The 22,765-nt window shown below is 35.0% G+C and overlaps 3 protein-coding genes across 7 annotated transcripts; 2 read left to right on the top strand and 1 right to left on the bottom strand.

The window, feature by feature from the left end:
- On the top strand, positions 1–7,965 carry LOC109063358 (CD63 antigen-like). Its single transcript, XM_019080432.2, has 8 exons — positions 1–142; positions 1,433–1,517; positions 4,715–4,897; positions 6,172–6,246; positions 6,333–6,425; positions 6,959–7,105; positions 7,357–7,440; positions 7,529–7,965. Exons 2-8 carry the CDS (start codon positions 1,452–1,454, stop codon positions 7,592–7,594), a joined length of 714 nt encoding a protein of 237 aa, XP_018935977.1. The 5' UTR covers positions 1–142; positions 1,433–1,451; the 3' UTR covers positions 7,595–7,965.
- A 93-nt stretch (positions 7,966–8,058) lies between these two features.
- Positions 8,059–12,923, bottom strand: LOC109063357 (LETM1 domain-containing protein 1-like). The gene is made up of 9 exons (XM_019080431.2): positions 12,763–12,923; positions 12,325–12,479; positions 12,096–12,211; positions 11,929–12,011; positions 10,910–11,096; positions 10,702–10,803; positions 10,457–10,609; positions 10,268–10,364; positions 8,059–9,239 (listed from the first exon to the last, which is right to left on the bottom strand). The coding sequence occupies exons 1-9, from the start codon at positions 12,879–12,881 to the stop codon at positions 9,166–9,168; spliced, it is 1,086 nt and encodes a 361-aa protein (XP_018935976.1). The 5' UTR covers positions 12,882–12,923; the 3' UTR covers positions 8,059–9,165.
- Positions 12,924–13,309: 386 nt separating this feature from the next.
- On the top strand, positions 13,310–20,315 carry LOC109063359 (gametocyte-specific factor 1-like). 5 transcript variants are annotated; one of them, XM_042750332.1, is made up of 8 exons: positions 13,310–13,405; positions 13,667–13,819; positions 14,001–14,113; positions 14,244–14,370; positions 14,463–14,543; positions 14,746–14,809; positions 15,070–15,140; positions 20,209–20,313. In XM_042750332.1, the coding sequence occupies exons 2-8, from the start codon at positions 13,735–13,737 to the stop codon at positions 20,214–20,216; spliced, it is 549 nt and encodes a 182-aa protein (XP_042606266.1). In that variant the 5' UTR covers positions 13,310–13,405; positions 13,667–13,734; the 3' UTR covers positions 20,217–20,313. The 5 variants fall into 5 exon arrangements, with proteins under 5 accessions (XP_042606266.1, XP_018935978.1, XP_042606268.1 ...); XM_019080433.2 differs by lacking the exon at positions 20,209–20,313 and adding an exon at positions 15,539–15,873; XM_042750334.1 differs by having other exon boundaries at positions 13,346–13,360; positions 20,209–20,315.
- Positions 20,316–22,765: the final 2,450 nt, after the last annotated feature.

Genomic DNA, 22,765 nt, shown 5'->3' on the forward strand with positions numbered 1-22,765 from the left:
TTTCTGCAGTAAAGGGGTGGGTGCACTTAGAGGAGGGATCATGTTTACACAGTCATATCTGTGTGCTGCTGCTTGAAGACATAGCATTCGACTTTTCACTCTACAGGTTTCCTGCACGCTAGACTTGACATTTTGACCAGAGGTAACGTAAAGCGCTTTTATTTCTCACCGATGTTTTTCGAGCGAACTCGAGATTGAAGCGAATGGGTCTCACTTTCTCTTCGCTTATAAGGAGAACTCGTTTTTTTGTCATCTTAAGTAATTAGTTTTAACTGGAAATCGTCGAAATTACAGGCGGGGTGTAATCTCGTTAACCCAGTGAATAGTCACTTTGTTTCCTCACCTTTGCGATGGTCTTGTGTCGTAGCTTGAATTTCAAGTCTTTTCTAAAAGAGGGTATCCCTGAAAGTCTTCAAAATTTCAGAAATGTTGGTTTAAACATGCGAATCCCGTGTTTTATCAGATTTAAAACACCACCATGTAAAGCCTTCTGAAGTTAAGGATTTGGTTAAGAAATAATGCGTTTGTATAACACGAGGACGGGATTATCAGGAAAAAGAAAGAAATGATCGTTGAGCGTCGTCATACTCAGAATCTTTATTTACATAGTTACTGTTTATTTACAACTGGCTTACCGACTCCGTTAAAGATCGCGTAACGTTAGCTTTTAAAGGCCAATTTGACGGTAAACATTCACAATTTATTTAAAACATCAAACTAAACTCATGTTGACTAACGTTATCAATCTCGTGACTGCAGTTAGATGACGTACCACAGTTTCACCTTTTTTTACGGTTTGACTTCGTTCCTTGTGCCAACATTTCTAGTATTTCTAATGTAAAATTATTATTTTTTTGTTCTTGTTAAAGAGAACGAGAACTGTTATTATATTAGGCCTTATTAGGGTCCAAAACCCACATTTTACTTAACGTTACATTTATTTAGCTTATAGTAATTTTGTTCGGCACATCTTTCACACAATGATTTTTACATTTTACATATAATAATAACTATAAAGTGGTTAATCTTTTGTTTGTATCTTGAGTTACTGTCCGGTGATACTTTGTCCTGTAAGAACGAGTATTTAGTATTTATTTATTTTTAAAAGGTTATAGTCATCTATACAAACAATCTTTATAGTTTGTTTCAGTCATAGCTTAATGCTATATCACTTTATAATCTTTCACATCACATCTTTACATATTTTTGCCCTTTGACCTTTAGTTTCTTGTCATTTTTATGGTTTCTTTCAGTTACCTGAAAAGGATACTTGACTTTCAGTAAAATACAGTTAGTCAGTAACCTCATTTAGTTCATTTCAGTACACTGACCTGTAAATTGTTTTAGTATTTTTAACCTTGCAGGTATTAAGGGGAGTGGGTGTGGTCATTTACTTTCGTTTATGTGTTTTTTCACCTTTATTTTTCCACAGGAATCGACAGAAAAGCAACATGGCTGTAGAAGGGGGAGCAAAATGCATCAAATATATGCTCTTTTTCTTTAATTTCATCTTCTGGGTGAGTAACAAATAATATCTGTATTTTTTCAATAGGGCATGTGTTCGAACTGCTGACCCGTTGTCTTGAAATACCGTTGGCTTATTGCATGTTATCTGGAGGCTTTATTGTGAAAGATTTATACAAAACTCTTTCCTAACTCTCCCTTTTTACAATTCATGCTGCTTCACGATGACTGTAGTTTGGTGAGTGACTTTGACGTAAAAAGGAGATATAAGATGGACAGGTTTTTCGTTACTTCTCATAAAAAGTCTTGTGCTATTTCACAATTCCTCCTCCCCCTATCAAAACCAAAAAATGAAGTTTTGAGTGTTCATAGTATCTGACGCACAGTTTTGTCAGTCAAAAATCCTCTTCTAGTGACTAGAGTGGAAAGACAAATACTTTCACAACATTGAGGAATACGTGTTTCCTGGCTTTGTCAGATGACAGGAATACAGTCATTTAGTGTTAGCATGTAGATCAAACATGGCTTTGAGCTTTTAAAGACCGATCACTCATGAGCACGGGTGTTTACTCAGGAACTGGGCAAACCTTGGCATTACATTTGTAAAGTTAATGAGAATGTTGTGGTGACCTCAATTTTATTTAATGACCGTTTTAGCTTGTAGAAAGCCACAACCACTTCAAGGCGTAAAATTAAAGCATGCTTAATGCAGAAATGTGGTTTTGTTATTAACACTTGGCTGTTAGTGGACTTTGGGGGATTAAAGTGTTTATGGCTGTCCTTCAGCAGCTCGCTGATAACGCAGGCTTCCTTTCAGATCACGGAAAATAGCACTCACTTCATCCCAGCAAGTTTGTTTGATCACGCAAAGCGCTGCTTTCTCATGCATTCATCTTGTGCTGTTGGTGTTGACATTGTTTGGTGTCTAATCATTCCCTGGTGTAAATGTGCACACCACGCACTCTGTTTAAAGCGTAACCTGAGCATTTAGTGGTATGTTTTCTGAAAGAAAGAAAAAAACATTCTTGCATGTACAGCGCTCAGTCCTTCAAATTGAAAACATAGTTGAGCTGACACCTTTTTTTTTTTTTTATATACTCTGATGGGGATGTACACAAGACCACAAACTCATTTTTGCACCTATATCATCTATGCTTCCTGTGAACAGACAAGCGCACTGAAATTAGTTTCTGTTGCGCTGTTAGGACCTATTTAATTTTCTAAACTACATTTGAGCATTATTATGTATATAATAATAGGAAGGAATAATTTAGATATCTGCCTTGATGTTGCTACTGTGTTGAACATTCTGAACACTTTCTGGGATTCACCTTATCTTTTTTTTTTATTTTAAGTTTTTTTTAATTTATTTTTTATTTCATTTTTGTTTTATTCCGGTATTCCCCCGAAGTACTTGAACTACTATCTGTTTACTCAGAAAGTTTACTCGCCTTTTATAATTTAAATAACTGATTTGTGACACAAAAACATTAATTTAGTTACGGTATTCAGTGAACATCAAAATAAATGAATAATGTGTGAATATATACGTCAACAAACACAAAGAACGAAAAGAAAGTTTAGATAGGTTTAAAAACAGATGTGTGGGATTAAAGTGACTTTCCCAGGGGCAGTCCATTGGACATTATATCACTTGGAGATTCTCAACAGTAGTGTAAGAAACCACAACAACAAGGGATTTTTTAAATTATTATTAAACCACAATGAAACCGTTCCATTTGTGTTCATTTTAACCAAACATTCAGCCATTAACAATTCCAGTGAGTTTGAGAACTGTTGTTACTGTTGAACTGTTGTTACTGTTGTGTTTGCTTTTCTAGTTCTTTTGAACTAGAAAAGAAAATAAAATTCAGGAAAAACTACTCTGTGGAGTTTTGAGCTGGGAATTTAATAGTCTCTCTTACTTCTCAGTGAAAGCAAGGGAAACGTAAAAGTTCAGTCTCAGTCATGTGATTGATCTTTCTATTCGTGAAGTCATCATGTGACTTTCCCCATATGACTATCAACGATCATCTGTGACACATTCAGAAAATAAATGCCAAAGGCCAACTGGAATATGGGCTGATAATAGACAATTAAACACCACTCCTTATTTGCAACATTGTCATGTGTCATGTGCATTTATGTAATAATAGACACTCCTGGCAATTTCAACGTATATCTTTATTTCACTCAGCAGGATTTATCCTCCTGTTGTTTTCTCTTTGTCGATTTTGTTCAGGTACCTGCTGCTACTTATTACCCTCAAATATTTACTCGGGTGTTGCTTTGTATGTTAGCCGGGTCAGTATAGTCATAAAAGTTGATCTGGGTTGTTGACTTGCTGTGGGACAGCCATACAACCTTCATTTGTACAGCCAACATATACGTATTTCTGAACATCCTTTACACTTTACTTAAGAGACATTTACACAGTACTTTATCTGTGTGATAATGATGGTGCGTAGCTAATTTCCTGATAGCTGACAAGCTTTACATAGCATGAAGAATGGATATTTCAAGCTATCACCAATGGCAAATTACTCTACTGAAATTACTCTCATAGTTCTAATAACTTACCCACACCTAGTTACAACTCCCTTTTTATGTTTCTCTTTAATGCTAACACAAACATCCTACATTCAGAATCATGGTTAGGGAACAGAATAATGATATAAGTTATGGTACCATTTTTTCCTCTACATCTTTAGTGGAAAACAACACTTAAAAATTCCTAGTTGATTTTAATTTGTAAATTGAAAATATAGGGTTACTCTTTATTTTAAGGTGTCCTTGTTAAAGTGTTATTATGCATTTAAATACTCATTAATATTAATTGACTACATGTACTTACTATATGGTTAGGATTAGGGTTTGGCTTAGGGTTACTTGCATGCAATTATACATAATTTATTTAAAGTGTTACCAAAGACAGTTACGTCCTAAAATAGTCTCAGATCAGAATTGATCAGAATTTAATGAAGACTTTTATTTGACTCTTTGAGATAATTTAAGAATGCAAACACATGACATGTGGCTTCTGTCTTGAGGTTCCAGTTCCTGTTTTTGGGTCTCCTTTTCATCATTGTTCTTTTTTTTTGTTTAAATTTTTACGATTCCAAATAAGTGAATGTAAAAGTGTAAGTTAATTAAAGGTTAATGTCAGTTTAACTACAGAATGAGGAATAACTAAATTATTAAAGAAGAGTCACTGTTTTTCACACTTCCTCTCTCTGTCTCTTATCTCTAGCTGTGTGGCCTGGCCTTAATAGTTGTGGGGGTATTGGCTAAACTTTCTATCAACACCATGGCCTTCCTCAAAGGATACTCTGGGTCTCCTCTAGTGCTCATAGTGGTGGGAGTCATCATCTTCTTCATCGCATTCTTTGGCTGCTGTGGTGCCTGGAAGGAGAATCAGTGCATGATCACAATGGTAAGAATGTGTGATGAAAATATTCATGTTCTAGTGCATATAATGATATTCAGGGATTCAAGTAAATCTAATTTAATAGGTAGGGTTGCTTCGGCTGTTTGCACTAGGGGCTAAAATTTGTTTGCACCATTTATTCTCAATGCTTCAGTATTAGATTACAAGCTCATTGTAAACAAAGGCCTAGTCATCATGTATGACATGACATTTATCTTTATTGAGAATCCAGTAAACAGCTCTCAAATTTGTAAATAGTGCTAAAATCCAATTTCGCTTGTAATTGTAAGGTTTGTTTTGATCTTATTTTACCCGATGCAGTCAGCTGTCATAAATTTCAGTTGCTATAATGCACACACATTTATATTTCCACATTTTGCCAGATTTTAATATCAAAAAGATCAATTAAAAAAATGTGATTTTCCAAGTTTAGTGTTATTTATTATTTTCTATTGTAATTAAGTATTTTATTACATGTCGTACAAGTAAATAGATTAACATTAAAGATTTGGGAAATGTGTGTAAAATGATGACTATTAATGAACAAATTGGGAAAAAAGACAGAAAATATAAATTAATGATAAAATCTGGCATGTACTGAGGTGGTAGACAAACGTTAACATGTAAATGTACACAAGTGTACTTGTTGACACATACAGTGGACTGACTGAAATATGAAGTTTATATGTGGGGTTAAGTTTAGTGGTGAAGCACACTAATATTAAAGTCCACAATTACTCGGCCTATTCCAGAGTGGAAGCAAATGTTCAGAATTTGATTAAAGATTACCAAGACAAACTTTTTTTTTTTTTTTTTCTCAGTAGATTAACTTGCATGGATTAATTGTTCACCTCAAGACTAGTGATGTGTGCTAACAAACTAAATTGTGTAAATTTTGATTTAATGCAGACTTTAAGTATTGCCCAAGTAATGTAATTACACTGTTACACTACATCTAGGCTGTATTTCCACTAACTTGCCGGTTGCTGATGCTTTTGTTTATATACCGACTGCTGTAAAGCTGCAGCATGTCTGTGTTGACATGGTCAGCACATGGCCAACAGGTCAAACCAGATTCTTTTTATACAGCACTTAATTTCAAGAATAGATCTGTATGTGCATATTTGACTAAACTAACTGGTGCCTCAGAATGTGCCACTGTATGCCTACACAAATACAGTAGCACAGCACCTACCAGCTCTCAATAAAGTCATTAAAATCTTTGAAATGCTATTCATTTACCTTTATCATTTACCTTTCCTTTATTTATTCTTTCCTAGTTTGCTGTTATTCTCTCCCTCATCGTCATCACTGAAATCGGAGCTGCCATCGCTGGATATGTCTTCCGTGGGAACGTGAGCACTCTTCTCACTGGCACTTCATTTTTATTCATCTGTTTTCTAGTACAATTTGGTTCATAATAATTTGTCTTTCTCTGCAGCTGACTGACCTGCTGAATAAAGGATTTGACGACATGATTACAGGATACAATGTAACGGAAAAACGCGAAACCCTTGATAATATACAAGAACAGGTTAGTAAACCCAAACTTCTCACATTTTGGACGTCTTACTTGATTTCCATTTTCACATGCATGTAATCGTGTCTTATGAGTTTCTCTCATTTTGTTTGCTCAGTGCCATCTGTTGACACTACACTGCATCCTGCTTCCTCTTATTTACATTTAGTCATTTAGCAGACGCTTTTATCCAAAGCGACTTACAGATGAGGACAATTAAAGCAATTAAAATCAACAAAAGAGCAATGATATGCAAGTGCTATAACAAGTCTCAGTTAGCTTAACGCAGTACACATAGCAAGGTTTTTTTTTTTTTTTTTTTTTAAATCATATAATCAATAAAAAGAAAACAGAATAGAAAAAGAATAGAGCAAGCTAGTGTTAGAGGCCTTTTTTGCTTTTCTTAATTGTATAATAAATAAAAAGAAAACAAATAGAATACAAACCGATTACAGAAGTTATATGCTTTTATAAGTCTCATGCTGTTATGTGGCTAAACTCATCTCTCTACAAGTAGTAAGTATGAATTTGTAATGTCTTTCTTCTAGTTCAAGTGCTGTGGAAAAAACTCCTCTAGTGATTGGAAGAGCTCAAAATTCTTCGATTCCAATTCAGTCCCAGATTCCTGCTGTAAAAATGTCACCAAGGGTTGTGGTAAAGGAGCTCTCCAAGAAACCAGCAAAATCAACACTGATGTAAGAAACTTTTTATTTATTTATTTATTTTTTTTAAGTGCACTAGGGTTTTGCTGACTCTTTTGTACTGTAGTATTTTTACAAAGAAAGTCCACAAAAAGTTAGACTGTCTGTGTTTCTTGTAGCTTTTAAATTTTAAAATAATTTTAAATTTAAAATAATAATAAGACTAGTAGAAATTGTTTATTGGACAGGATTTGTGGGATGTGCTATAAGCGCTTAGATTTTGGTTTTGTGTTTGTTTAACACAGGGATGTCAGCCCATTTTGGACAAATTTCTAAAGCAAAATTTCCTGTGGATCGCTGTGGCAGCTCTGGTCATTGCATTTGTGCAGGTAAGACCTGTTACATGCACATCAAAACATCAATGCAAACTCCCCTTCCTCGTACACAAACCAATAAATTTGTTTTGTTTTTTTGTAGATCACGGGCATTGTGTTGGCCTGCATTCTGATGCGAGCCATCCGCAGTGGCTATGAGGTCATGTGATCATATCAAGATACAGCACTTCACCCATCTTAGCATATCACTTAAAGCTGTTAAGAGACTCTTCAGGTGTTTTTAAAACTATTATATAAATCCCAATTATTTTCCCCCTTGCTGTGTAAGTTGACAATACTTATTTTCTTTGAGAATGACAAATCGATGACATCTGTGCTTCTATGACTAATCCAGTAGATTAGTCTCCTGTTAAGTCTGATTGACTGATTTATACTTTAGACATAGTTTTAAACTTGATCTTTACTGCAGTGACATTCCTTTGGGTTACAAGACAACAATCATTTATTACTGATATGGCAAATTTTATACATTTATAGAACATTGGTGTCAAAATAGAAGGAATAAAATGTTCTAAACAAGTTTGTCCTTGTCTTAAATATGAGCATTTAGCTTACTACTGTGGGGTTGGTGAATCAGTGCTACCTTGATGAGGGATGCAAACAGAGACCATAATGATTGAAGTCTTTTAATAGAAGTTCCAATATTTTCATACTGCACTGACTATGTACCTTAACACCGAACCAAACAGCATTGTCTCTTTATATAAAAACAAAATAAAGCAACACATTTGGCAACATATAAAGATAACTGCATGAGCTGCACCTCGTTTGTACCTGTGTTCTTAAGTAAAAGGCACCTATTAAAAGGCTGAATAAGAAGTTATTTCAGAACTTGACAAGACTCATTTAGCTTAACAGAAATGCTATGACCAGTACTCACAGCAAACAGCTTCTTATTGGATAGGACAGGAACGAGGTGCAATATTGTTTATGTAGTCATTAGAACTCAAAAATAAATAACAAATGTAATTAACATAAGTATATGCTGCATTATAGAACATAGCTTAATAATATATTAAGGAATACACTTTATCTCCAGTATTTTTAAAGGCTGTAAACCTCTTTTCAGTTATGACATCGGATTTAAAACATAAAAAATGGGTTTCTATGATAAAACATTTTAAACAATCTGAGAGAGAAACTAGAAAAATGAATGTGATGGGTGATACTTGCCAGTGCAGGTTTTAAACAAAGGTACAAAATGCAATTCACAAATGACTGTGCATGAACAACTGTTGTTAGTAGAATAAATATTCAGAATGAAAATGTTCAATATAAGACCAATGAGTTTTAATTCCAAATGGATGCATTTGGCAGATGTTCAGTGTGCTTGTTGTCTCAGATGTGGTTAGAAACTCTCCCAGTGTAAATGTACGTCATTAATTACACACCCTGTCTATATGGGGGGAAAAAAATTATGAAATTATTAGACAAATTCCAGAATCCCGATGACATCTTTCAGTGAGCATGTCCCTCCTACCTGTTCCTTACTGAAGTAAACAAAATTGGATACATCTCCAAGAAAAACATTTAAAGCATGACAGACCCTTTAAAGAATAATTCCTGCAAAAACCTAAAAAAAAAATGCCTTCATTATTAAAGTAACGTGCGACTTGCGTACACAAGTCTGTTTGTTCCCGCTGTGTTTTGCCTTTGGGTGTGGTGGTGGATGATCAGTGCTGGACATTTAGAAGAGAAGTCATTTACTTCCCCCAGATGTCAGTGACGTGGGTGTTTAGGGAAGTTTACAGTTAGCAGGACCATACAGTGCAGATAGAGAGAGGTCTCAGACTCTGTTCAAACAGGAAGGAAATGAAATATCACAATGAATGTGCAACACAGTAACTGTCAAGTCAGTTTCACAAGCACAAAAGTGGTTTCTTCTGTGCTATTTGTTCATGCTATTCAACACAAAGACCTCCTGACCAATTAAGAAACATTCAGGGTATTTTAAAAGAAAACTTTAGAGCACATCTATGCTTAAATACTGAATACTGTGCAGTGCACACTATACTTCATAATACTAAAAGTCTTACATTTTGGCAGTTAAATGAAATAGAGTTTAAAAAAAGCAATTACTTTTGGTTCATTCATGACACTGCACTGCATTGTGGGATACAGTATCCTGGGCAATGCACTCAGTTGTACACTAGACATTTTGTAATGTCTGCTCTACAGTCAATTTGCAGAATGTTGCAAATTAAATGTTATGTTTAAATATGCAAATAAAGCATTATCGAATTACATGTGCACTAGTTTGCATACATTTCTAGAACAGAAATCTGAACCCTGGTAAAGCCAGGTTAAAAATTATTATTTTACATTAAATTTAAATGTTTTTCACAGAGAGGATTTAGGACATCTGTTTTTATCACTTCATGAATCAGAAAATACTTTCAGCAGCCAGGAAATGATTTTAGGAATAAAATGTTGTATAAAAACAGACAAATAATATACTGTATTAACAAACCCTTCTGTAAAACTTCAGAATATAGTTAGCAATAAAACTTTAAAGTTTAGTGTATATAAGCTCTATTGAAGAAAAAAAAAAGCCTTTAAAGATGGGCATTGTAATTGAAATAATCATACAATACTGTACAATAAAATAATGTAGTTGGGAAAATAATGTTACATTCAGGTAACAGCTGTTGTTTTGTTATTTTGTCACTTACAAATTAAAGTTACAAATAATAATTCCTGCTCTGAAGACAAGAATGGTTCGGAGTAGAACGTCCAGGTTTTCATCTAGTAATTATGCACCATAAACGTAGCATGCTAGTACGCTATTCTGAACATAGCCTTGAACTTATGGCTTGTGTACCTTTAAGGTGTGTTGAGAACTGCAACCACTGTGTGAGCCATTCCCGGCACTGTCCTGAACTCAGGCGGTCTGGATTCAGACCTCTCACGTAACATGCCTAGGAGATGTGAAGTAGAAGTATTCTTCAAAAACCACAAAATAAAGGCTGCTAACAGAATGTAACAGGCCACATAAGGAGTGACCTCTGACCTCTCTGAGCTCTGTGTCGTTTAACTGATGCAAGCCTAATCGAACAATGGCACGGTCAAGCTGCATGAGTTCAAAGGCGTGGCTGTTCAAACGTCGACCAATCCAGAAGCCTGGGAGGCGGGGCGTCAGAAAGAGCAATGCACAGAGGTGTCTCTGCAAATACATTTTAAACAAGACTAAGACTAAAGACTAAGTACATTTAAAGTGAAGTTAATTGTTAAACTAGTCAATTATTTGGAGCTCACCATCTGATCTGCATACATTCTCTTGATACCCAAGGGAGGTCCAGAGAACAAAGTTCTCACTGCATGGACATCAGACACCACAGGATGGACTCCACTTCGGACCTGCAGACACACATTTATAATAATTAAAAAGTCCAAATCTGAATAAAATAACGAACAAAGGCTGTGATTTTACACATATGTAAAATAAGGAATTAGCTCAAGCTACCTTACTGCAGAGCTCTGTAAGGCGGCTTTTGAGTCGGGTATCTTGGACCGATGTTGAAGTGCTCTCCATCCCTTTGACTATAGCCCAGTGGTGCTGGGCTCTCTGGGCATGATACACCCCCCGAAACTCCACCAACTGCTGTGGGGTCCAGAAGTGCCGGATCAGAAGCTGACGAGGATAGAGGTACCTAGAGGATGATGCATGTGATTAACTAAGCACAAGAAAGAGGAAAAAACACCCCTCACCCCATTTAATAATAATAATAAACTATTATTATTATTATTATTCAAAATGTTTTTTACTTGCATTTAAAAACTACTCAAAGAAATATATTACCATTGCAAACAAATTACTGTGCTGTAAAATAAAAAGCTGAGTATATAATAAACAATGAATGAAAACAGTATTTCAATTTGTGAAAATTAAAATCAGTAAAGAAATATTACTATGAAAATAATACAATTGTACTGTAAAATAAAAATAACATTTAATAACAACAAAGTTATAATTATTCAGTGTTTACTATTATTAAAAGTTTAAACAATAAGTTAAACTTAAATCCAGTAATGTTTAAATTGCAATAAAACTATTATAGTGCAAAATAAAGAGTATTAATAACAAACTTTTTTTTAATTAAAAATATGTAAAAATTACATTTTACCAATTAAATACATATATTACTTTTGCAAAATACTATTGTAATATAGCTAAGTATTAACAATAATTATTTTTATTTTTTTAATAATACCTAGCTATACTATAATAATAATTATTATTATCATCATTATTACTTTACTATATAATAATAATAAATAAATTATTATTATTACTGTGAAATGCATCCATTTTTCACTCAGATTGACAATTCATGTGGGTCACATGTCAAAAATGTGTATAAATATGGAAAAATCACATCTTTGAGGGTGTAAGTATCGTTGGATAAAAGATGCAAAAATACTTCATAATTCCTAAAAAGACAAAACACTGAATAATCATTAAGTAAGATGCTAAATACTCACATAAGGATGAAGACCACATAGTTGGCAAAAGGAGGTATTGATAAGATGACCAATGGAATGGCTTTGATTAAGTCCTTGCGGACCTGAAAGCAACAGACAACATCAAAAAATTATAATTTAATACAGCAGTATATCCCATAAATGTCTGTTTCGGTTCTTTGACTCGCCTGCCTGATTTTCTCCATGTCACGGTAAGGCAAATTCTGGTGCTCTATTCTTTCACTGAGCATGCGGGACACGATTCTTCTCACTTCTTTACCATCTTGAAACAGGAGCCGGAAACCTTTATAGAAAATCATAAAACCAATATCATAACATATTTGCCAGAGATGGTTTCAAGATAAAAAAAAAAAAAAACTAATGTAATAATTTTAAATATATATTATTAACTCTGACCTCTCATAAAAGTGTGATAAATGACGTAAAATCTTGGAAAGCGACGTTGCAGGAATCTCTCATATTTCTCATTGGCCCATTTCAGGCCGGACACAACGCTTCGACCAATCCCACTCCTCGCTTGTGAAGGAGAGTAGTGTCTAACAAACCACAAACTAAATAAACAAATAAATGAACAAAAAATGTCGTGTGATGTCACAGGGCAGGGCATGTACTGCATTTCCTAATGAACCCAATGCAAATTTTTCTCTTGCCAACGACTAAAAGGAGGATAGACAATGAGAAATATTTCTCTTGGCCCCATTTCTCTTATTTATTATGTAACATCATCATCAGTATCATTTTATACCGACTTTATATCCAAAAACACCTAGCTGTATGGTATGAAAACCACCGCCTACATATGATCGATCTTTCTGAACTTGTTATAAATAGTACCTGGATTTTGTGGAAGCCAGTCTAGGTGTGCAGAGACTTGCTTTAACCCCGACAGGTCGTTTTCCGTACAGTAAGATCAATGAAGCCCCGCGGCATACCCCTCTATAGGACAGCGCCATCTTGGACTGAGCAGCTGACAGTTCGACGTGGGCGTGTCTTCAGAGAGTGGAATGCGGGCACGGCGCTGTGATTGGCTGCTTTAATAACCGCATATATTGTAACCAACGCGCACCAACTTTTTGCGTAGCTGCATACCGTAGTATTCATTTGAAAAACTGACTTTCTTGGCTCAAGCCAATAAAAAAATTAATATATGTGTGTTTTATAGATTAATGATCCTTCATGTTTTGTTGGCTGAAACCTCAGAATAGTCTGTTTAAGGCTATTAAGGTTTTTTTCCATTTGTAGCTGTTTAATCTAATTCAGTTTCATTTAATTATTTGATTTAATTGATTTTATACAAAGCCGTTTTGCTAGTTTTTGTTTGTTTCCTGCCTGTATTTGGAAAAGTGTTGACAGTGGTATATAATTATGATAATACACAATAATGACATCACGTGCATCACGTGACATTCCACAGTCACGATCTCAGCACAAGGTGATGGGAGCACGCGCCTTACCTCACGACTACAAAAGACAAGTTGTAGGTGTTCTCACAAGATAATACTATTTTATTTTTTTATTTTATTTATCTACTTCAAGTTGTGATTTCTAAAGAAATCTGGCAAATTTTTTTGATCGAAATTCCTTGACCTTTGGCGTTCGGCGGCCTCCCTTCTTTCAAGTAGTTTGACCATCTTGTTTAAAACGCGCTGCTTTTCTACTCATCAATGTGTGTGTTTTTAAAGTTTGGTTTGTTTTTAAACTGGGCGTTTTTTATTTTATTTTATTTTTTTTTATTTAGGGTGACATTTTTTATCAAAGCCAACGGAGCACGCAAGGCTGAGCAAACCTCTCCAGAAGCAGGCAGTCATGGCCACTGTTAGATTCGGGAGTAGTGTCGGTCCGTCTGGAGTAAACTCTGAAAATCAGCAGCAAGGCTGGAATGAAGAGACCGGTAATTCAGCAGTCCGGTTTTCTATAGGCCTAACACTTTTAAAGTCACAAAATAATAGTTAAAACATGTCTATCTACCATAGCAAAACCACGGACATGTAGCGCAGTGTAATGGAAAGCGCGTTCTGTGTAAACCAGCTGCAAGAGCAAGAGTTTGATGATGGCGCCCCTTGTTTCCACAGCTTCTGGTGAAGATGACGCCAGTGACCCCAACAGGATTGTGCAGTGCCCATATGACAAAAACCACCAGATCAGAGCCTCTCGCTTCCCTTTTCATGTTCTTAAGTGCAGGAAGGTGGGTTATGACAGAGGGAACCTTTTCCATGTGCTAATATTTCATGTAATATTTACTGAAATTGTAAAACCACTGTGTACTCGGTATTGGTGTAACGAGAACTTTATCTGTCCACCCCCATCTGTTTCAGAACCACCCCAAACTGGCCAGTGAACTGAAGACCTGCCCCTTCAATGCCAGGCACTTGATTCCCAAGCATGAGTTGTCTCATCACATCGCAAACTGTGAAGACAAGAGGACACTAAATGCTGAAGATGGTTAGTGTCACACATTTGAACATGGGCTGGTACTGTAATCATTTCACTGTACTTTCAGGTAGAAAGTCTTATTTGGATGAAATTTTGTTTAGGAAATGTAGAGCTGCTGGAGAAGTTCCAGGTGCCTGTTAACACCTGGGCAAACCCTTCCCCCAATGAGGACTGGGAAACAGGTCTGTGACCAGCTGAATGTATGCTATGCCTTTTTGAATGTTTTTGTTTTCGTATACTAGGCTTCTACTGTATATTTGCAGTGGCATTGCCACTTTGCCTCATTTAACATGCATAGTTTCTGGATTCTGTATTTAGATTTTCGCTTAAAAGAATAAATAACTACTTTCTGGATGATTTCCTCTTATGGGCCTGTGGTTACAGAGACTGATGATAATGCTGCTAAGTTTGTCTGGGGTGAATCCAACAATCAGCTTTCCCAAAACAAGTGAGTCGTCTTGTCCTTTTCCCTTGACATTAAAAAAACAACAACAAACTGACCCAGTAAGGCAAACAAGCAATGTTTCTGAGAGTTACATTTTTGGGTAAAATAACCTTGTAATGGGTTGGTTGCAAGTAACCAGGTTTAACAACTAGGGGCACTCTTATTTATACCTGGTTTCTTACAAAATAGGGCTGAAGTGACCCCACTCAAGAGAATTGAAGTGATTTTTGCTTTACATACATCTGCACTCATGTATTTGTTAGGCCAGAGCCATCTACCACCATCAGTTTATCCGATGGACTTCGGGCACCACGGACTCTTCCATGGAAACTATGTAAGCACTCTAACACTTTATTTAACCAGAGGTTTTAGCTTGTAAACAAGTCTGCTCTTCTATCTGTGAGTGTTACGAATGCTCCTGTAGATGGCAGCAGCACCTTTGGCTGATTCAAGCATTCCTGTGAGAGGGGCCACTATGTTAAGACTGTGTTTTAAGAACTAGTTTCACAAACTAATAGTAGACAAGCCATAATCAGTCTTTTCAGATTCACATAGACCAATTTGCTTTTTTGTAACCGAATAAAAAAAAAAAAAAAGTATGACGTGTTTTGAAGGGAAAAAATGGATGACCCATAACTTAGGACTAGTCCAAGCAGTTTACTTGCCCTTGGCTGTGTATATGTAACAATATTATCGCCATTCTCACTACCTTTCCTCCCTCTTTTTACTAAGGATGTCACCTCTGGATGGACTTCACTGGCTAATATTGTGTGATTTCTAGCCCAACTTGTTTAAAGTCTACTTATATTTTAAAGCTTTTCATTTTAAAGTGTTGTGAAGTTTCCCTTTTCCTATTTTCTACAAGTTAATACGCTGTCTATAACCGGCTATGGTCCATGTGTAGAGACGCTCCTTGTTGAACCAAAGAATAGTGTCATATTTCACAGGAGAAACCATCAGTGCCATTCTTTCTGGACTATTTGCTTTAAACTTTCTTTGCTTTTTGTGGAAGTGGTAACCCTTAATCTTGACTTGTATGATTCATTAAAGATTTCTTTAAATGCAAACCTATTGCTTTTTTTTTTTTCTTTCTTTTTTTTTTTTAATCTATGCTGCAACAGAGCACAAATTAATTCAAATATTTATTTTGGGAGTTCGATACATTTAGCTATAAGTACTGGTATTTGTTTTTGAGTATTTGGGTTTTAATGACTTTATTAGCTTAATTTAAAATAAATGGCTGTTTGGATGGTGCAAAAAAAGTACAATTTAAGATTTTTTTTACACTATTTGTTTAGGCTTCAATTTGCACAGTTTGCAGAAGAACATTGAGCAAGATCTAAAATGTTTTTAAATTCAGAATTTTTCTAAATATCAGTACAGATTTTTATAGTGTTTTTAGTGTTTATAAATTAACAGATCAATAAATGCTGTAAATTGTTGCATTATTGCATCTTTGCATTTTTTTTTAATTTCTACCTGTTAAGTTTTTGGTGATTTTAATTACCCTCATTCTTGTATTACAGGTTCATTTATTTATTTATTTATTATTTTTTTGAAGTTATGAGATCATTATTTTCTTGCGCAGTGTGCTTTGAGCATTTTTAATTATTGTATGAACGTTCTGTCCTTTTTTCCATTACAGTGGCTGCTTTGAGTCACAGAGACGATGGGCTAGTGTAACCCATGTGTCAATATGAATGGAGCATGAGTTAGTATGGCAGGGCCACAAGTCTGCCCCCTCTTCCTCATCTTCTGTGCCTCGTTTAACCCGCACAGACAGCTGGCCACACCAGCTCTCCCCTGCTAGCTGCACTGACAGCAGACATTTACACAAATGACAGGGTCTCCGTGTGTGTGTGTGTGTGTGTGTGTGTGTGTGTGTGTGTGTGCTTGTTTTTGCGTAGACAGGGCTGATTGCTCCCCCCTCTGGCGTCTCTGTATCTCTGTGCCTGTTAAACACAGCTGTGTAGCACTTCCTTCAGTGCACTGTTGCTCCGAGGAGCACTTTACAAGCTCGCTTTCATTTTTAAACTTCACACTTTGGGCATGTGAGCGAATTAAGTGCAGTGCTGTTGGAGTTTTGTGATTCTTTGATTTTCACATGATAGTTAAAATTAAAGCAGTATCCTGCAAGATGATGTCCTATACTTAATCTAAAAGTTTTTTATTTTTATTTTGTTTAAATAATTGTAAGTGTAAAAAGGCTAAAGGATTAATTAATATGGTGAAAGAAATAATGGCCAAGTTTCATTATGTAAAATAGACTACTTTTGAAAACTTTGGGATCAGTAAGATTTAATATTTTTGAAAGAAGTCTCTTATGCTCACCAAGGTTGCTTTTTTTTGTTTGTTGATAAAATACAGTACAAACAGCAGTATTTTAAAGTATTATTACAATTTAAAATCTAAAATTTAATTCGTTTATAATATTTTAATTAGAACAATAACATCTGTTTAAATATTACAAAGTGTAAGTTATTCCTGTGATGGAAAATCGTTCTAATGAAATTGTATTTTGTGCTTATGTAACACTTATTTTCAGTGTTGAAAATAATTGTGCTGCCTAATTTAAAACTTTTTCCAGAATTCGAATAGAAAGTTTAAAAGAACAACTTAATGCATTTTTGTTTATAACAATATATGTCTTTACTGTTGCTTTAATTAACTGTATGCATCTCTGCTAAATAAAGGTATTTAAAAAAAGAAAAACCTCACTAACCTCAAGCTTTTGAACAGTAGTGAACTTAAATATTATGGATAATACATTGGATAAAGAATACAATTCTTGAACAGTGCATTCCTCTCATTATTTCAAGCTTTTATAATATAGCTTCATGAATGGTGTTTGGGAAATGCTAAAAATAAAAACTTCATGAGACCACAGGATTTTCCTCCCATAGCTCATTAATATGGGATAGAATATTGCCCCGCTCCTCAGTTCTTTAATCTTAAACCATAACTAAACCAGATCTGAATGCAGAGACAAATCCTAGATTACACACAAGACATGCTGCAGCGTGACTGACAATAAAGACCCCTAATTTGCATCTGATTTTCTGAAATTAGCCAGCATCATACTGTAGTCTCACATGCTTCCTTTCGCTCAGAGTTTTGTTTTGACTCGAGTGTGTCAGTTCATCATTAGCCATGACGTTACTTGTGGAGCCGACTATAGAAATGGGTCACTTGAACCCATCAGCTATGCTGAAAGAAAAATAACGCAATGTAGAATTGCATTTTTGTCTCATTTATCTAGATTTTAATGTGGTTGTTAATAGGCTATCCTTGGATAATAAAATTGGACATGAATGCATCTTTTGGAGCAGGAAATAGTGTTGTTGTATATAGTTGTTATAGGAGTGTTCTCTGCCCTTAGGATTGCTGTATACTATTCATGAGGTGCAAATATATTCTGTCCTTCAATTAATTTTCCCCAGAGAGCAATTCTAGCTGCCTGTGCTGTGTCTTTCTCTTCTGCCAGCGTTTTACAGTTACATCAGAAAGCGCCTAACATCAACGTTTGGTTACTGTTTACTGGACCAATAATAGTTTAGTAGAATTTCAGTTCAGTGTGATATTGTGGATTTTTTAACCTTTTGTTTCACTCCATACTGCCTTCTGCCGTTTTTTTTTTTAAATAATAGTAATATTATTCATTATTACAGTTTATTGTAGTAGTGTATAATAGCATTTTCACCACATATTTGGCAATATTTGACTAATCATTTCTCATAATTATGACTTACTTGGTGACCTTCATAATTTCAATTTGTCATAATTTCAACCTTTTGACTCTAAAGTTGAAGTTCACATTGACTTTGTCTCTTTTTTCCCGCATAATTATGACTTCATATCTCATAATTTCATAATTTAACTTGGTGTAATTCTGATTTAATATCTTAATTTTGATTTGTCAGTTTCAACTTTCAACAAGATTTTTTTGTCATAATTATGACTTTGTAACTCAGTTTCAATTTTCACCTCCTAATTGTAATAATTTTACTGTTGTCATAATTATGAGTTAGTATCTCAATTTCGATCACATTTTTTATCATAATTATGACATTTCATCTAATAATTAACTGTCATCATTTTAACTTTCCATGTTGAATGACTAATTGGACTAATTTCAACTGTCAGTTTTTTACCATAATTGTATCTCATAATTTTGACTTCATCGCAACTTACCGTCCATTTCAACTTTTTGCTGTAGTTATGACTTAATATCTAATAATTTTGACTTTTCATGTCGTAAATGATTGACATAATTTTGTCCTAAATTACTTATAATAATGTTTTATCAAAGCATGTTTGTTTGTTTTTTTTGTTTGTTTTTTTCTCTAATTTTTTGCATATAGGTAGTTGTTAAGTTTAGGTATGGGGTGGATTAAGGGATCTAAAATATGGTCATGCAGAATAAGACATTAATATGTGCTTTATAAGTACTAATAAACAGCCATTTTAGTAATATGCATGCTAATAAGCAGCTAGTAAATAGCAAGAATTTGTCCCTAAAGCACATTGCACTGTGTGGTCTGTTGTATGGCATATTTTAACTTGTGTGTTTTATGCTTACAGGTACATACATATGTACACAACACACATATTGCAAAAATAGTAGTATGAACATCCCACTTTTGCTGATTTTAGTTCTAATCAGTCATTTGTGATATTGGGTTAAAGTTTTCATTGTCTTCAAAAAGAACGGTTTAATCTGTTCCTGCTGATACTTCAGTGTCAAGTTTATCAGTATGGCTAGCAGAACTATGAAGGGGAAAAAAAGACACTTAAGCAATGTGTTTGATCTTTGGACAAAATAGACTAAAATTTTAAAGAAGTTTAAATTTCTGTTCTTCAGTGTTCTGTTTGCAGTAAATTCATCCAACATAAAAATTTTCCCCCTTTTCTTTAGATTTTTTTTTTTTTTTTTTTTGTGCTTGCTTTATTGGTGAGCCAGCATTAAACCTTGACTTGACTTTAACAAGATTTTCTCAATTAATGCATAGCAGTGACGCATTTAAATCAATGTCATGCACTTAAAGCATTCAATATTTGCTTTAAATAGTGCTCTCTCTGTTTGTGAGGGTTCCTGAAGCCCAGACGATACAATAAGTGGGGGGAAGGATGTCTAATAAAGGTGTATTATTTGCATCCAGTGGGATAATTGAAGGACTCAGAGCTTAGTTTGAGGTTTCTGCACTTTCTGGGTCACCATCTGCGTAAGCACTGTGTGAAAGAGCTGCTCAGCAGGACTCAGCACGCTGCAGGTTGAGACTGCATGTTTGAAAAGGTTCAGCAAGGTTCATGAATTTGATTACATCACTGTTCCTTAAGACTCCGAGAACTTTCCTTATATTAGCGTTTAACATGATTGTTTTATTTTTTGTCGTTTATAACAGATTTCTGAAATACCTGTGATTTTGGCAATCATGACGTTTAGCCCTTCCAGGTAACTAACACCATGGCTACTTACATGTGTCTTGCATCACACCGCAAACTCACAATCTCAAAGGACTTCAGTGTATTGTAATATTGTTTTAATGTTAATCTTGTAGCTAGGCTGATTTTGTAAATAAAGAGAATACAGGTAAATTTATGAGAATTTCTGTTGATAAAATCATAATTTTCACCATCACAAGTAGACTAGAAAGCCTAGGCCTACACCAGATATAGAAGTAATTGTAGGAAATGTACTTTATCTAAATTTAAAAAATGCATTTCTAATATTTTTCATTTTTAATCCAATGGATAAAAAGGTTTTAATTTTTTCCACATACGGAAGTTCTTTTTTTTTTTATATACAAAAAAGTAACCCCCCCCCCACGTATGGAACACTATAAATAGTGATTGATTTTAACTGTAAAACACTATAAAAATATGATAAATCTGCTATTTCTCTTATATATTTTATAAAAACTATAAGAAATCTACTGAGCGGTAAAATGTAAAAAAAATTTGTTTTTGGAAGTGAAAATTAATAAGTCATCTTATAATTTACAATGCAAAACCATCAGTTAACATAACCAGAATTTAGTATTACAGAATTTTTTACAGTGAAGATTTTAAACGGTAAAAAATGCAGTGTTAAGTTTTTTTGGCATTCAAATACAATGTGTAAAATTAAATTCAAAGTATGTCTACCTCATATGAATTTGATATTAACACCCACAAAACTCTTACAATCCTTTCATCAGAAAATAAAATGTGTAATAATATGCAACCAGCAACTCAAGCTGTCAATTCTCATTGAAATCTAGTTATGCAATATTTGGTGCGCTGTACAAACATTTGCGCTTTGCAGTACTGTGGCAGGGCTTAAAATGCCTTTTGCTGTCAATCACATTTAAACTCATTGGACTGAACAAAAAGGAAGGGAAGGGGGAAAAAACAGACTGTCACTTCCTGTTCCTCACACACCACTGGAGTGATGGGTCGCTTTGTCCTGACTGTGATGGAAAGGTATTGCAGCTGTTACTCCCAAATGCTGAGCTGAAGTCTGAGGCTCATGGGATGATGGGGAGCAAATTAGAGCATTTGCATTTGTGCACGCAAAACAGAGATAGGCATTTAGAGGGATAGAGAACAATAGCAACTGAATCAGCAGGGTGAATTAAAATGGATGAGAAAAGTCTGGACATCATGGTGCCTCATGTCAGTTATTAAAGCATCTGTGGGTGTATGACTAATACCATACTAAAGCATCATTCAATTTAAGTCCATTTAAAGATCTTTAAATAGTACTAGCCTATGTAGATTTTTTCCAATGCTAACAGCTGTGTGACTGTGAAAACTCAGTCTTTCACATTTGCAAACACTTAATTAAGCCACAGTCTCTCCAAAGAACTAGAACTTTCTACTGAATGAAGGATTTTTGTATATTGCATGTTGAGTGTCAGTCGATGGTAACTGAGGCTATGAGATGGTGTGATTAAATACAGCAAGTTTTACTCCACGAGTCACACAGTTAGTCTCCAGGGAAACTTTTTTAGGCCGTGTCCCCCGTGGCTTTTCGGCAGACCCTTGATTTTGTATAACATCTGTCAACGATGAATAAAAATACTGATTACTTGTGGGAGTTAAAGCTGTCAGATATGATATAAAAGGAAGAGATTTCATAGATGGTGAATGGTTTTTGGATTCATCTCAAAGTAGTTTAGGGCGTCGTTATAATTGTTTCTCTGTCAGTATACGTCTCAGTGACGGGGGGGGGGGGGGGGGGGGGGGGGGGTGGGTGTAGAGTGACTTCCTATGTGCAAAGAGGCCTACTGAAGAATCACTATAAAAATCTGAAATTATTTCTGCCTCTTTGAGCTTTACACAATGGCTTGTTGCATAACAAGTTAAGGTGGTTGCGTCCCACCTAGACCCTTTTTTATGCTTTTCACATTTATGCTCACATTTTTTCCCCTCTTTTTACTCTGACATTTCCCCTGTTCCATAGCCTTTCTCTAGCTCTGTCAGTTCGTAATGCCACGTCACTTCTCAGGACCGTACCGCTGTCTGACAGCCACTACCACCGGGAGTGACCTTTTCTTCCATTCCTTTCATCCATGCTACCACTCGCTCTCCCTCTATCTTTAAAGAAGGTCTGAAGAAAATAAATATAAAGCAATCACGGCATCAGTCATTCAGTGGCTCTCTGGGGAAAATTCATGAGAACCCGTAGCAAGATTCTCTCTTTTTAGTCCCGTCATCATGATATTCTGAAGGAGAAAAATTAGATATGCGTAGATGGCAGAGTCTAACTGCACAGGCTGAAAAAAGTAAAAAAAAAAAAATGTTTTATCTCCTAACTGTGAAATATTTAAAATATTTAAACACCAGATGAGCATAAAGATGTTTACCCATAATATATATTCATCCTAGACCGGCCCAAAGAGAATCTTCAATATTATACAGGTCCTTCTCAAAAAATTAGCATATTGTGAAAAAGTTCATTATTTTCCATAATGTAAT

The sequence above is a fragment of the Cyprinus carpio genome, chromosome B23, assembly GCF_018340385.1.
Source record: "Cyprinus carpio isolate SPL01 chromosome B23, ASM1834038v1, whole genome shotgun sequence".
NCBI lineage: Eukaryota > Metazoa > Chordata > Actinopteri > Cypriniformes > Cyprinidae > Cyprinus > Cyprinus carpio.